At 38.3% G+C, this 14,738-nt stretch overlaps 1 protein-coding gene across 1 annotated transcript; it reads left to right on the forward strand.

The window, feature by feature from the left end:
* The first annotated feature begins 432 nt into the window (after nt 1-432).
* LOC140234744 (malignant T-cell-amplified sequence 1-A-like) lies at nt 433-8,757 on the forward strand. Its single transcript, XM_072314784.1, has 6 exons — nt 433-538; nt 3,890-4,042; nt 4,991-5,085; nt 6,019-6,152; nt 6,720-6,787; nt 8,182-8,757. The coding sequence occupies exons 1-6, from the start codon at nt 528-530 to the stop codon at nt 8,261-8,263; spliced, it is 543 nt and encodes a 180-aa protein (XP_072170885.1). The 5' UTR covers nt 433-527; the 3' UTR covers nt 8,264-8,757.
* Nucleotides 8,758-14,738: the final 5,981 nt, after the last annotated feature.

A 14,738-nucleotide genomic window follows, 5' to 3' on the forward strand; every position in this document is an offset into this window, starting at 1 on the left:
TCTATCTATCTATCTATCTATCAATGCATGCATCCATCCATCAATCAAACTCCCTTGTTTGCAGGGGAGTCGATCTTGAAGGGCATGGGGCAAACATAATTTTGCCCCCCCCCCCCCCATAATTATTGTAGTGAGAAAAATTTTCTTGCATTTTCTTATAGAAAAATGTCCAAATATTTCACCCACAGTGTGCACCAGATTATTAAATTCTGAAAGTGCAAAATCTCTCCTCAAAACCTCCAACGACCTCACCTTGGCGACTGCGAGTTGCTGCACCTGCGATCTCGTGCGACCTTTTTTGGGCGTCCTCTGTTCGACTCAGCTAGCTCACCACAGCTCGCAAGAGATCGCCCCAGCTTGCGCGAGATCGCAGGTGCATGTATGCGCATGCATGGCATGCAACATGCAACACGTGAAGGCTTTGAAGGCAGAGCCGAAGCGAAGTTGGTCTGATCTGTTGAAGTGCTGGTCGAATACCATCGCCTACGTAGAGTCCACATTGTCAGAACGCTTGAATCCAATTAAAGATGTTTAAAAAGTAAGTGTACCGTATGAAAAGGGCACGTATGATATACATACCGTATAGGATCAATAAGAATCTGACGCTTTTTAATAGTTTAAATTCAAGCTGGACACTCTTGGGTAGTCCCACACGTTCAAAATTATGTTGCCTAGATAGTAGAGGCTAGCTCTAGACAAACACTTAAAATTTTACTTTGATATAATTGCCACAACTCACAAGCAAGCAGTGCTAATGATGTGTATATTCTCTTCGTTAATTAAGTTATTGGGTTCATTTTCCCAACCAACTCTAGAAGTTCTTGTAAAACCCCTTTGTGGATGTGGGTGGGTACAACATGGCCATGGGTGGGACTCGACTGGGAGACTAAGCTTCGCCGGGGCACTAGGAGTAGAGAAATATATTCTAATTACCCGGTACTTTATGAATCATGAATTTGAGAACTTAGTAGAAGTGTGGTTCAATTGCACTGACTGTTGTCCAGACCTCTCAAGCCTAGCGTACTAGTAGATTGTTCTAGAGTCTAGGTTCGGGTTCGTAGTTTCAAACAGACATTGGTCAGACTCGGAGAAACAAACATGGCATAAATTTAGAGTAAAATATCCCGTTTGCGGCAGTTTAAGCATTGTTAAGGGTTTTTCCAACTTGTAAACATATCAGGCAAATTATTTTCAACCATTTCATATATCATAGACAAGGTTATTCATTAACACAATTGTTTTCGTAAAAGAAATTAACCATTGACCAACGTAGTTTTCATGATTTACCAGGGCAAAACCCGGCACAATTTTCGCCGATAAGGGCGATATGCGACGTAGTATTTCTGCTTGCGGCACGATGTACAATCCCTATGCAATACGCGCATGCTCCGTGATCTTTAGCTGAAACGCCTTCACATGTCTCGCGAACATTGCATAAGCGCCAATTCCCATTGCGAAAGCATGTGAAAATAGCGTGCGCACATGCATTGGCCGCAAACAAGATCGCAATTCTGGCGGTGTTGTTGAATGTCTTTCTCATGTTTTTCCAGTTTTTTTTCGATGGTAACATCCACTTTCCGAAAAAAATGGTGGCCCACATCAGCTCGCGAAAGTTCTATTTTACGTGAGGATGTGTTTTCAAAATCCATGAACATCGAGAAAACGACAAAAAATCAAGTTTCTTGGACCATTGTTTCTTAACTGTTATGTTAAGAAGTACCGAAAATTTCATTTTGGATGCGATATGTTGTCATTTCGGTGAGAAAATTTCACTTTCGTCAGAGATTGTGCCCATTTTATCGGTTGGTTTTTATTGATTGCTAGTGTGTTAGTATGTGTAGTGTGCATGTAACAGTGCAGTGCTGTGTTTTGCGGTATATTACCGTGTATGTTGTACCGGCCGCGAACGGCTGCACGGCCGCTTACTGACGCAATTACTCTAGAGAATCTAGCCTAGGGCCTATATATATATATTTTTTTTTTTTTTGTAGAAGTCAAGACAGTAGTCCCTAGAGTAAAATACCCCATTATTGCAGTCATTTAACGTTTTCCACACTGTAAACAGATCGGGCAAATTATTTTCAGGCATTTCATATAACATAGACAAGATTATTTATGCATTCTATTATCCGCATTGTTATCATCAAATTAAAATATGACCAATGTGACAATGACAAACACAGTGGTCAAGATGGACCATAGGGCCAAACCTGGCACAGTTTTCGCCGATATACGGTGTAGTAGTAGTTCGGCTTGCAGCAGGATTTACAATTCCTATGCAATATGTGCATGCTTTGCATTCTTTAGCTGAATGCCTTCACACGGCTTGCGAACGTTGTGTAAGTGTCAATTTCCACTGCGAAAGCACATGAAAATAGCTGGTGCACATGCATCGACTGCAAACAGGGATCACAATTCTGGGGGTGTTGTTAATGTCTTTCTTGTGTTTCTCTGATTTTTTCGATGATAACAGCCCCTTCCAGAAAAAAAAATGGTGGCTCACATTGGCTCGCGAAAGTTCTATTTTACGTGAGGACATGTTTTGAAAATCCATGAACATCAGCAAAACAACAAAAAATCCAGTTTCTTGGACCCTTGTTTCTTAACTGTGATGTTAAGAAATACTGAAAATAAAGTTTTTGATGCAATATGTTGTTGTTTAGGTGAGAAACTTTTTGGCGGAGATTGTGCCCTTATAATTGGCTGATTTTTGTAGATTGGTAGTATCCTCGTATATTGTGGTATGCTTGTAAGAGTGTGTGGCTGTGTTTAGCAGTATATTACAATTACTCTAGTAGAGTAAGTGAGGTAATTTCAGCCAGGGTATGTTGACAGGCTAATTATGATGTACAAAATACACAATAATCTTACTCATCTTTCAGCACAGGACTATAGTATCAAACAGGTTACTCAGCTGACGAGAGCCTCGCAACCACATTCCTATCAGGTACCATGTATACTCGAGAACTGAATCGCATCGTCATTCGTTCTTTCCAAGAACTGTAAGGAACTGGAATTCCCTGTCGTCAGAAATTGTTTCAGCGCCATCTGTGGGATCATTCCGAAGCCGACTAATGGTTGATCACAGTGGCTAGTTATTTTCTTCAAATTCTCTATGTGCTTGTAAATATCTGTAAAAAAACTGTATTATAATGTAAATAGCACAGTCTGCAAGAATCTTCAGCCTATTGAAGGAGGCAGACTTAATCAGAAGAAGAAGAAGAAGAAGAAGAAAGAGTTTTACTTTTAGGCTGTCTCAGCAAACTTTGGATCATATCTTTGCTTACAGAGTCACACAATCTGAATAGCCATCACCCATATCACATCCTTGGCTATGTCATAGTCAAGGATGTGAATCATGTGATATAATTATTGGTGGTTTTATGATATATATATATATAATATTTATAACACAGTGCTTATATAGCACATATCACTACCGTAGTGTCTCTATGCACTTTAAGGAAGAGAGATGAAAATATGCATGTACCAGAGGCCCATATTTTAAGTTTGACTGGTAGATTTATAATACAAATACATATAATTTAGCACAAAACACATGCACAATATTTAATTCAAAAAGCTGTTAATGGTCAGATGAAGATATTATATTCAATTTAACATTTTAGAGAAGTAATACTGAAACAGTGAAACTCTGCTGGAGCCAAAGTGTGTCGGGTAAGTTCTTATTCATCTTCCATGACAGAGTTAGTTGCTACCATGCATTCTCATAATTGTTTATCATGTCATGAATAGGCCAAATTATACTGTGGAGGTGTAGTGTAGTTGAAAGGAGCTGATTATTAGCAGAGAATTGTAACTGTCAGTGTAGTCACTTGATGTTTTGCACAATGAGACCCTTTCCCCCTGTTTGTGTTGTGATGAACAGGTTTACTGAGAAGGAAAATGTGTCGGGAGTGACACAGGTGAAGTCCTCTGTCATCAGAAATATCCGGACAGAACTGATTGAGAAGTATCCAGGTATAGAGGAATTCCAGGATCAAATCCTTCCCAAAAAGGAGTCTTACAGGCTGGTTAAATGGTATGTTTGAAACAGGTGCAACTTTAAACAGGCATCACACATTAATGACATTCTGTGGTTGATGTTTACGAGACAGCTTAAGACATTTCAGTAATGTTGTTTTCTCTAGCATATGTCTCATATCCATGCTTTAATTGGGAACATTTAGTTAGTAACATGCTATGATAAATCAGATAAATTTTGAAGAAGGAATTTCCTCCTTTTGCATGTTAATTTGGAGAATAAAATTCTTCCAAGTAGGGTAGAATCTCTCCAGAATGTCAGATTTTCATACAGGAGGCATTGTTTTATATGTCCATCGCAATTCTTGTTCTAGGTTGCAGACAGGTAGTATTGAACCTTGTTTGTAATAATGTTCAAATACCTCATAATGTCTGTTTTGAATATCTATATATGACACTATGAACTATCCCATGTGGAATATATTTTTTTTTTTTTTTTTTTTTTTTTTTTACACTTTTTGGAACCACTGGGGGGCATTTCATGAAGCATTTTGTCCGACAAAGTTGTCAGACAAATTTGCTCTCGGCCAATCAGATGCAAGGATTTCAGTAGCTTGTAACAGTTTGTCAGAAAAATATCCGACTAAAGCGCTTCATGAAATGCCCCCCAGATGTCACCAAATTTGTAACCTACAGTGTGACACACTCTTCTTGATTATCATTTTTCCATTCTTTATTTTCCAAGATCTTTGTTTTGTTGTAGTTTGTTTGTGTGTGTGTGTGTTTGTGTGTGTGTTGTTTTTGCATTTTTAGCCTTTAGATACACAACAGTACTACTGGCAGTTTCCAGTCATCAAGCAGGAAATAGATGAAAGTAATACTTAACATCATTGAGGATTCGTTTACCAGGTACTCCTGTACAATTTTGTTATCTTTACTGAAAGTACAGGCAAATATGTGTTAAACTGATTGCAGATAAAATTGACCTTCTACTTTCTCTTGACAGTCATGATAAAATTGAGATCCTGGCGATTGGTGGGGAACCGGCATTCTTCAAGCAGCGGGGGCCCTTCATGCCAACTCTGAGGTTATTACATAAATGTAAGTGTGCAACAGAGAGATTGTCCAGTGTTTATATGTCTGCACACATATTGAAAGAAATATACTGTATATCGTTGCTGGGGTGACAAGACCTGGTATCTGCAATTTTGGTGAAAATGACTTTTTTTGATTAATGGTCAAATAATGGGTTAAGTGATGTCCTGCCCAAATCCCAACTGTCTTACCCCAAGAATGAAGCCACCATGGCATGTCAAAGGAAAGGCTTTCCCATTCGCTACAGTGCTTTGGCCGCCATGTTTTTTGGCTCTCCTGAACATTTGACATTTTGTAGATACGAGGTCTTGTCACCCCAGCGACGATATGCTGTTATCTTCATGTACAGATATTTTCGTGAATAACGAGGTCATAGACATTTTCGCGAGATGTTGTTTTCGTGAATCGATGCCAACGCTTACTTTAATGCTCTTTTAACAAAGCGCATGGAGACATTTTCGCGTGTTGTTAAATTTGCGATCCAACTGTGATTTGCGAAATGGCTTTGCCTACATACACACTCTAGTTCTGTGATGCGCTAAATTTTTGAAAATTAAACCCTTGCAAAAATAACCGCTTATACAGTAAGTATTTAGATTCTGAAATAGGTCCCTGTGACATTGTGTGTTTCTGAATAGAAAAGCTGTGGCCAAGCACTGAATTCATGAATGGGTGCAATATAATGATGCAACTTAAGAGGAAGGAAGTATAGTGATCAATGTAAAATTATATAGAAAAAAACTATGGCAAAGATATTGCCTTATGTTTTAGTCACTCTAGTTTTGCTCTCAGTCTTCAAGCCATACAATTATAGGCTTTTTCTTCCAATTTCTTGTCCTTTCATGTGTGTAGCCAAGTTGGTGTGAGTGATGTATAATGTATGTGAGTCTTCCCCCCATGATCACATTTTTTACCTCTGTTCTTCCCACCTGCCAACAGATCCCACAATATTGCCATGGCAACGGGTCGACAAGGGCGCGATACGTTTCGTCTTGAGTGGTGCCAACATCATGTGCCCTGGTTTGACCTCTCCAGGAGCTGAACTTATACCTGCTGAAAAAGACACAATAGTGGTATCCTTTTTGCAGTGGCAAATTTGCTTATTGAATAGAAGATGGCTTTGCCCACTAACACTCTTATACGTCATTAATCCTGCCGTCCAAACTGTATTCAGGAAGAAACACCTCCCATTTGACATCAATAAATTTTCACTTTTTCTGAAGCTACATTTTGGTATTTTTATTTCGTATAGAAGCCTTCGAAGACAGTAATTGCTCATTTAATCATCTTGTTTTCTTAAATTCAGTGGCATTGTTAAGAAGATTAACTTCTGATTTGTATGTGTGTGTGTGTGTGTGTGTGTGTTTATTTATTTTTTTATTTATTTTTTTGTTATTATTAATGATCATTCTGGCAGAGAAAAAGAGCAAAATACCTTCATGACAGTTTAAGCTAAAGAGCACCATTTTTTGTTCAATGCAGATGCACCAGTGAGAGAATGCTTTTGTAGCCTATCAGAGGGTGTCTTTAGAACTCCTTTTATTCTCCTTTTCTCACAGTAAGAGTGAATATGAAATTTGTTTGTGTGTTTGCTCTTTTAATACACCATAGTTATCCCTTAATAATTCAATGCCAACCAGGCAATAATGGCAGAGGGCAAACAGCACGCACTCTCAATAGGCCTGATGAAGATGTCAGCGGACGACATGTAAGTTTCAGAAACCCACATCATCAGTTCAGTGGTACAGTTTCAGATATGGACAGAGAGGACAAGTGCTCTTCCGTTTCTTAGAGGACAAGTTCACCTTCATACATGTAAATTGAGAAAAATTAGCAATATTAATAGAACACATCAGTGAAAGTTTGAGGAAAATCAAACAATCCATTCAAAAGTTAAGAATGTATAAAGTTTTAGTGCTGCCATCAGTGGATGAGAAGACTTCTCCAACTTGTGATGTCAAATATGTAGAACAATATAAAGAAAATATGAAGAAAATCTAACATACATGTATTTTCACTTTTCTCACACTATGAAAGAGCACTTGACTTGTTTCTTTCAGATAGCAGGGGGAATAATATTACCCCTAACATACAGCAGTGACAAGTTGAGGAAATGTGTGCTGTTTTTCAAAAAATGAATTTTGTGAAATTCTCTTTATATTTTCCTTATATCGTTCTGTGCATATGACGTCATAAACTGTAGTAGTCTTCTCATCCAGCAGTGACTGTGCAGAAACTTTAAAATTCATAAATTTTGTACAGATTGTCAAACTTTCACTGATGTGTTCTGCTAATATTGCTACATTCACTCAATCCACATGTACATGAAGGTGGACTTGTCCTTCAAATCTCAACATGTAAGATTTTGTATGTGGCTTTGGGTGTTGCAAATGAGGATTGTGTGCATCTAATGTACAAAATGGGTGATTCAGGGCCACATGTTTTAGCATTTTTTTTTTTTTTTTTGCATTCTCCTGAAATAAACGTCATTGTAAATAAACCAGTGGAAGCAATAGAACAGATCAGTGAAAATAGATTTGAGCGTGATTAGCCAAACGATAGAGAAGCAGTAAATATTAGACTGATGTTACACATGTGGTGTTCTGTGCTTAGTTCACAGCATTCATCCATTGATCTCATGTGTTTTAGACGCTTTTATTTCACCTGGGAAGTAAAAGCAATATGATGCCCTCAAAAATGACAAAGAACATTAATTTAACTTTTGTCACCAAGCTAAAGAGAGATTGATATGGTATTGTGTCTTAGGCATTTTTTCTTAACATCATGTACATTTATGTCAAGATTACAATTGAGGGTGTCTGCATGAAGTAGAAATTTCAATATTGTTGGTATGAAAAGATGAAATATGTTAACTTATAAAGATATCAATAGTGGATGTAAGGAGCAAGGTTGGTCACAATTATCTCACATTTTTCATGATGTTTACAATGGTTGGGATTGCTATAAAGCATAGAAACCTTGGAAAATGTCCCAGTTACAGGGCCATTATGAGTGCTTACAGTATTCTGCTGCTTTGATCAATCCTACCTATTTGTATGTCAACTGCAAAGTTTCACACTTTTTTGTGTCTTTGAATTTCAGACGGTCAGTCAACAAGGGTGTCGGAGTGGACAACATGCACTACTTAAATGATGGTCTGTGGCACATGAAACAAGTCAAATAGCATTGGAACTCTTATCTAGGACTTGACTGTAAAACCATCACACACATCATCCAGGCTGTGCCATGCTGGCTTTGCATGGCATGAGAGTGGGAAATGTGTACCTTATAAACCAACACTGTGCCATGTCGGTATTCCTTCAGCATATGCAAGATGACTGTCCCAGATTGCAACATGGAGTTGCGACACCGATGTAATGAGCGCACGTAAAAGAGAGGGTAACCCCACAGAGTTATGATGATGAAGAAGAAAATAATCTTTGCATGGCTAGATGTTGCTATAGGTGATAAATCATACTGATGGAATTGTTATCATGGTTTCTGTATACCATGCGAGTGTTTTTTGTTCTTCTTCAAAGACTTTTTTGTGAATAGTTTGTGAAGGAATATATGCATATTTTGAAAACTTTTGTCAGAGTGCATAATATTTCAAAATATGCTTGTGTCCAATATCTTTTCATAAAATCGTAGTATCGCTAGCACTCCAGGGCAGATTTTTTTTTTTTTTTTTTTTTTTTTTTTTTCAGACCTGATTCAGATGTTGGTCTATTTGGCATGTAGTAATCAGTGAATTGATGATGAATTCATCACATTTTGAGAAAAAAAAATATGTTAGGACCAGATATTGATTAAATTTATTTAAAGTTTCTGTTACTGTGTAAAAAGACAATGTACACAGAAACCCTGATATAAGGAGATTGCTGGGACTGCCAATTTTACTTTGTTGTAGGACTGGTACCTCCTTGTGGACATACAGTTTGTACCAAAATGAGACCAGCTAAATACTGTAATGGAAAATTGGAATCACTGAATTCACGTGATTCAAAGCGGTACCTCATTGTGAGCAAGTTCATTGTCACAGAGCTTCTCAGTATACACGTATATGCATGGATGATGATTGCACAAATAAACGTAATATTTAGAGTTTTAGTTGATGCATTCAAAAATTTGAACTCCATGGCTCAAAAGTAGAGTAATAAAGTCAGTGGCGGATCCAGAGGGGGCGCATCGGGCGCGCGCCCCCTCTTTATTATTAAAAAAAAATGAAAAAAAAATGGGGAACGTGTGCCCCCCTTTTTACCTCCGCCAAGGGAGGAGGTTATGTTTTTGTTACCGTTGGTTTGTTAGTTAGTTTGTCCGTGTGCAAAATAACTCAAAAAGTAGTTAACGGATTTGAATGAAACTTGTAGGAAAGGTTTAGAATGATACAAGTAACAGGTGATTAAATTTTGGTAGTGATCCAAGAATTTTGGAAGAATTTATGAAGGATTTTTTATATTTTGGCAGGTAGGGTCAATGTACTTGGGAGTTCAGGCTGCAGGTATTTGAGGTTTGCATGCGTGCACTAAAGTACGTGCTCTAGTTTCTGTTAGGGCGAGGCGGCCCGTGCAGCTGAGGGTTTATGACGTAACAGAGGCTTCTATATTGAGAAATCAGGCGACTTTCAGCACACAATGCTATAAGTACACTATAAGTATGGGTGGAAAAAAAAAATAAGTATGGGTGGAAATCACTGATATCTCTATGGAAGAACAAGATCGGTGGTGGAAATGAGCTACATGCTTTGCGGAGGTCTGCGCTCTCAGAGTGCTTTTCTAGTTAATTTTGTAAAGGCGCCTCCCCTTTACGGGATTCCTGGATCCGCCCCTGCTAAAGTGCACATAGCTATTTCTCTGTTTTGGACAGAATTGACAGATGTATACCAGGCTATAAAAATAAATACATGTAGATAGTGAATGTAGATGTGCTGCATGTGTTGTTTTTGTCATCTATGGAGAATTCAGAATCTGTCCTGTTCTATATTAGTAACTGTGTAGCACTGTATGGAGCATCACTGTAGGTAATTTCCCTTGTCTAAAAGCATCTGTGTGCAATGTACCATGGAAATTAGATTAAAAAACAAACAAATACACCACAAACAAACAGCTAGTATGGCTGAGGTGTATAATTTTTTATGCCTCCGCCACGAAGTGGTGCCGGAGGCATTATGTTTTCGGGTTGTCCGTCCGTCCGTCCGTCCGTCCGTCCTTCCGTGTCCGTCCGTAATGAATTTTGTGGACAAGGTAACTATCAAAACCTGTTGAGGTATCCTAATGAAACTTGGCATGTATGTGTATTAGGGGGTGATTTGGGTGCACATGCTCAAGGTCAAAGGTCAAAAGGTCAAGGTCAAATACATAAAATTTCACTATTTCCACCATATCTATTGAATACCAGAAGATATTTTCTTGAAACTTAGTGTATACATGTATTACCCAATTCAAATTCTCTGGTGAAAGTTTGGGTCATGAGGTCAAAGGTCAAAGGTCAAAAGGTCAGGGTCAAATACATAAAATTTCACTATTTCCACCATATCTATTGAATGCCTGAAGATATTTTCTTGAAACTTAATGTATTACCCAATTAAGATTCTCTGGTGAAAGTTTGGGTCATGAGGTCAAAGGTCAAAGGTCAAAAGGTCAAGTAAAAATATTAAAACTTCTTTTTTTTTCTTCATACCTTGGAAAATTGTTCAAGGTATCTTCATGGAACATAGTATATACATATACTGACTGGAAGTGATTATCTAGAGAACGTAGGGTTCATGGGGTCAAAGGTCAAGTGCAACACTTCAAAATTTTACTATTTCCCTCCTATCATGCAATGCCAGCAGGGTTATTTTTTTTTACACTTGGTGTATGCATACATGTGTAACCTAAGAGAAATTCTCTGGAAAGTTTTTTTTTTTCTTCTTTTTTTGCCTCAAAGGTCAAAAGGTCAAAGATCAAGTGAAAGTGCTGAACTAACTTTTTCCTCCATATCTCGGAAGTGGCTCAAGTTATCTTGAAACTTAGTACATATTATGCATGTTCTACCTGAAAGTGATTATCTTATGAATTTTAGGGTCAAGGGCCAGATGAAAATGGTAGCAATTTACTATTCAATTCAGAAATTGCACTTTTTCTCCACACCTGTACCTTGAAAATTACTCAATACCTAAATGTATGAATGGGTCAAAGTCGAGTTAAAGTCCTTAAATCCCTAGATACATGCTCTCCTATTCATCCAATTAAACCTAGGTCAAGGAAGGTGAACATTCAACACATTTGTGACAAACTTGTCATTTCAATATTTTGCCAATTTTGTGAAAATGTAATCACACATTGTCCACATGTACTATCTAGACCTATTGGGGAAAATCATGCATTATGGCGGAGGCATACCAGTCGCCAAAGCGACATTTCTAGTTTTATTTATTTTTAAGACAAAGTAATAAAGAATTATGAATTTGTATGGTTCTATTGATCTCACAAATGACTCTTCGTAGCCCCTATCTGTCAGATATATACAAATTGTTTTTAATTAATTTTGTGACGTAGTACTGTCCAGTTCATTGACGAGCCATTTTTGTGAAGTGGATCAATCTGCAATTCAACCCCTAAACAATTTACTCTTCAACAGAGATTAAAGCTATCTTCAAGATGACAGACAGTGCTTAAACAGGACATAGTTATCTATCATGCTGTAATGAACACTTTTAAAATATTTCAAATTTCTCCAATTTGTGTAATTCAAAAGGTAATTGCAGTACCTCTGATGCAAGTACATTGCCAGTATCTGCATACTGTACGAGCTGAAATTTTCGCGTACAGATATTTTCGCGAATTGCTACTTGGAGGACATTTTCGCGTGTTGTTAATTTCGCGGCTGCGAGGGTGTAACTGAACTCAGTTATTCGCGCATTGTTATTTTCGCGGTTCAAAGGCGATTCGCGAAATTCGCGAAAATAAAACCACCGCAAAAATTTCAGCTCGTACAGTATGTACATGATGCACACTGTGTACATGTGCACATAATAAAAGTTGTAAAACTATAACAAATATTGATTTTAGAATGATTTCAAGTGCTTAGTGGAGGTGTGAAATGGTGATGTTTTGTTGAAATGAGTTTAATGATTAAATAATGATGACTGTGCATAGGGGAGGAGCAATAGCTGCCAAATTATTGACAAAACAAACTATTCAAAAAAAGAAGAAGACATCTTTGTAAACACACCTGTTTCAGAGTTATGATGTGATGTCATCATCACCGTGTATGATATGCATAGAATCCTAGTGGTGTGCATCTGTTTCATGAACCTCCAGCTGCTGAAGTCCATAAAAAGTTTTAATTTTGCCTATTAAGAACATTCATTGTTATTTCCATCAGATTCTAATCTGTTGGTTAAAGTGGCTTTTTTAAAAATTTATGTCACAGTGACTTCACTTCAAATATCATTGATCTTTAAAAAAAGAAAAGTTTTTTTTTTTTTCAAAAACTTCAATACAGTAATAGAATATGGCTCAGTGACTGACCAATACCTCATCTAATTGATTCATGAAGTCCCCCAAAATGCTAAAAGTACTATTGCTATTTCAACCTTGTCTGTACTGATTTTTTGTGAAAAGATTTGAAAGGATTAATTGCGACATCCTTGTCTAAAATCTTAAAGGTGCTTTTATGCTGGACCATGTTTTTAGTTTCTTAGATCACGAGTTTTCTAGAATGCCATGCACTAAGTGCAGTGGCGGATCCAGGGAGGACTGCAACCGGCGCACGCCCACCCTTTATTTTTTGTTGAAACAAAAGAAATAAAAAGAAAAAAATGGGGGAGGGGTGCGTGTGCCCCCCCTTTAATTTTGTAAATGCGCCCCCTCTTTACGGAATTCCTGGATCTGCCACTGAAGTGTGTGATCACATGGGAAGATTTTAAGATGGAATATACATTGTAGTAAATAGCTTAGAAATGTATTTGCATAGTATGTCTTCTTTTTTGGGCAAGGGGGAAGGGAAAACAATGACTTTCTGTGTTTAAATGAATGAGCCATACTCCAATACATTTCTTTAAGATAATATGAATAATTTACCAGTAATTTTTTGTACTTGATGGCTTGTAAAAAGAAGTCATGAATATATGTGACCCGCTGCAACAAAAGGATCCGAAAGTCGTGGGAGGACAATTTTCTGAAAATGACATGACATTATTCCCTTACTCTTCCACTTTGATGTCATGTATAACGTGACTCATAAAAGTACTTGGTTGCGGAGATATGGATGATTTTGTTAGCGCGTGTTGAGTGGTTTAAGAAATCAGTTTCGAGAAAACCGCCTTCAAAGTTTTCCTTTCGACGCTATCATGATCAAGGGGGAGCAAGACAATTTTCACCGTTTGACAATAGAAGGTATGCTCCTGACAACCTCAGCGATGTTCATTCAAGCTTAGCGCCAGTGGTCTACGCATGACCAATCAGTAACCAGGATGCCACGCACTGACCAACAAGATCACTCCCTCGTTGCTAGGGGCGGAGTCTAGCTGCGGCGCTAAATCCAAATCTCCGGACACGTTTTTGTTCCGTTGAAAGTCAGAAAATCATGGCCCAGAAAAATGCATTTTTCTTGCCTTTCCTTTGATAATTAATATATTAGCTTCAAAATTTCAGCAGATGATGGAAGATACATTAGACTACAAAATTATGTAAAAAACAGAAATTCAATTGTTTTGATGGATTTTGATGATCTGACTTCAAACTCCATTTTCTCAGCTCACCCGTCAGTGACTTTAGGATCCTTTTGTTGTAGCAGGTCACGATGCATACCACACATACATGCATAGATACATGCAGTCATACATACACACACACACACACACACACATACATACATGTATACATTGTACATACAAACCACGTACATACATAATTGATATGACATAGTATAGTATAAGACCCCGTTTACAGTGCGAGGCTCGGCCGCAGCCGAGCCCAGCCCCGCTTCAGTGTAAACGCGCAAAAGGCCAAATGCGAGGCCAAAATTGGCCTCGCATTTGGCCTCGCTCTGGAGGTGGTCTCGGCCGTGGCCGAGCCGCGGCCGAGCCCTGCCTCTTCTTGGTGTAAACGCAAACTGGGCCAAATGCGCGGCCAATTTTAGTCTGGCTTCCAAACCCTCTGCCTGTATCTTTCGCTATTCAGGATATTAACCCCCTCAACGTCGAAAACTAGTATAGTTTAAGGTGGTTTTGTCCTGCAAAGGATTTTTTTCCTTCAGCAAAGGCCTTTGCCCGAACGGCGACTTTGTCGCCACGGAATTCATTTGGCAAAGGGTCTGAAAACCAGACAATACCAAATTGCGTTTGTTTACAAGCAGAGCGCCACTACGACAAAATATTGAAAGGTTTGAATCAAAAGCGCGGCCGAGCCCAGCAGTGTAAACGGACAAAATTGCGAGGCTCGGCCGTGCAATTGAGGCCGGACTCGGCCGCGGCTCAGCCGCGCTTTTGATTCAAACCTTTCAATATTTTGTCGTAGAGCCCGGCCCCGCACTGTAAACGGGGTCTAGGTTTTGTGCTTGGGCATTTAAGAATTCTGTGGAATCAAAACAGAATAATGTTACAGGATTAGAAGAAGCAAAAAAAAAATGGCATTCTTTTATTTTTGCACAAGTTTCATGTTATGTTAAATGCG

Source organism: Diadema setosum, chromosome 11, assembly GCF_964275005.1.
Source record: "Diadema setosum chromosome 11, eeDiaSeto1, whole genome shotgun sequence".
NCBI classification, from domain to species: Eukaryota; Metazoa; Echinodermata; class Echinoidea; order Diadematoida; family Diadematidae; genus Diadema; species Diadema setosum.

Excerpts from the sequence above, each read along its gene's own strand:
- LOC140234744 (XM_072314784.1), top strand. Across the intron at positions 4,043-4,990 it reads TCTTACAGGCTGGTTAAATG|TCATGATAAAATTGAGATCC; the intron begins GTATGTTTGAAA and ends TTCTCTTGACAG. Across the intron at positions 6,153-6,719 it reads CTGAAAAAGACACAATAGTG|GCAATAATGGCAGAGGGCAA; the intron begins GTATCCTTTTTG and ends AATGCCAACCAG.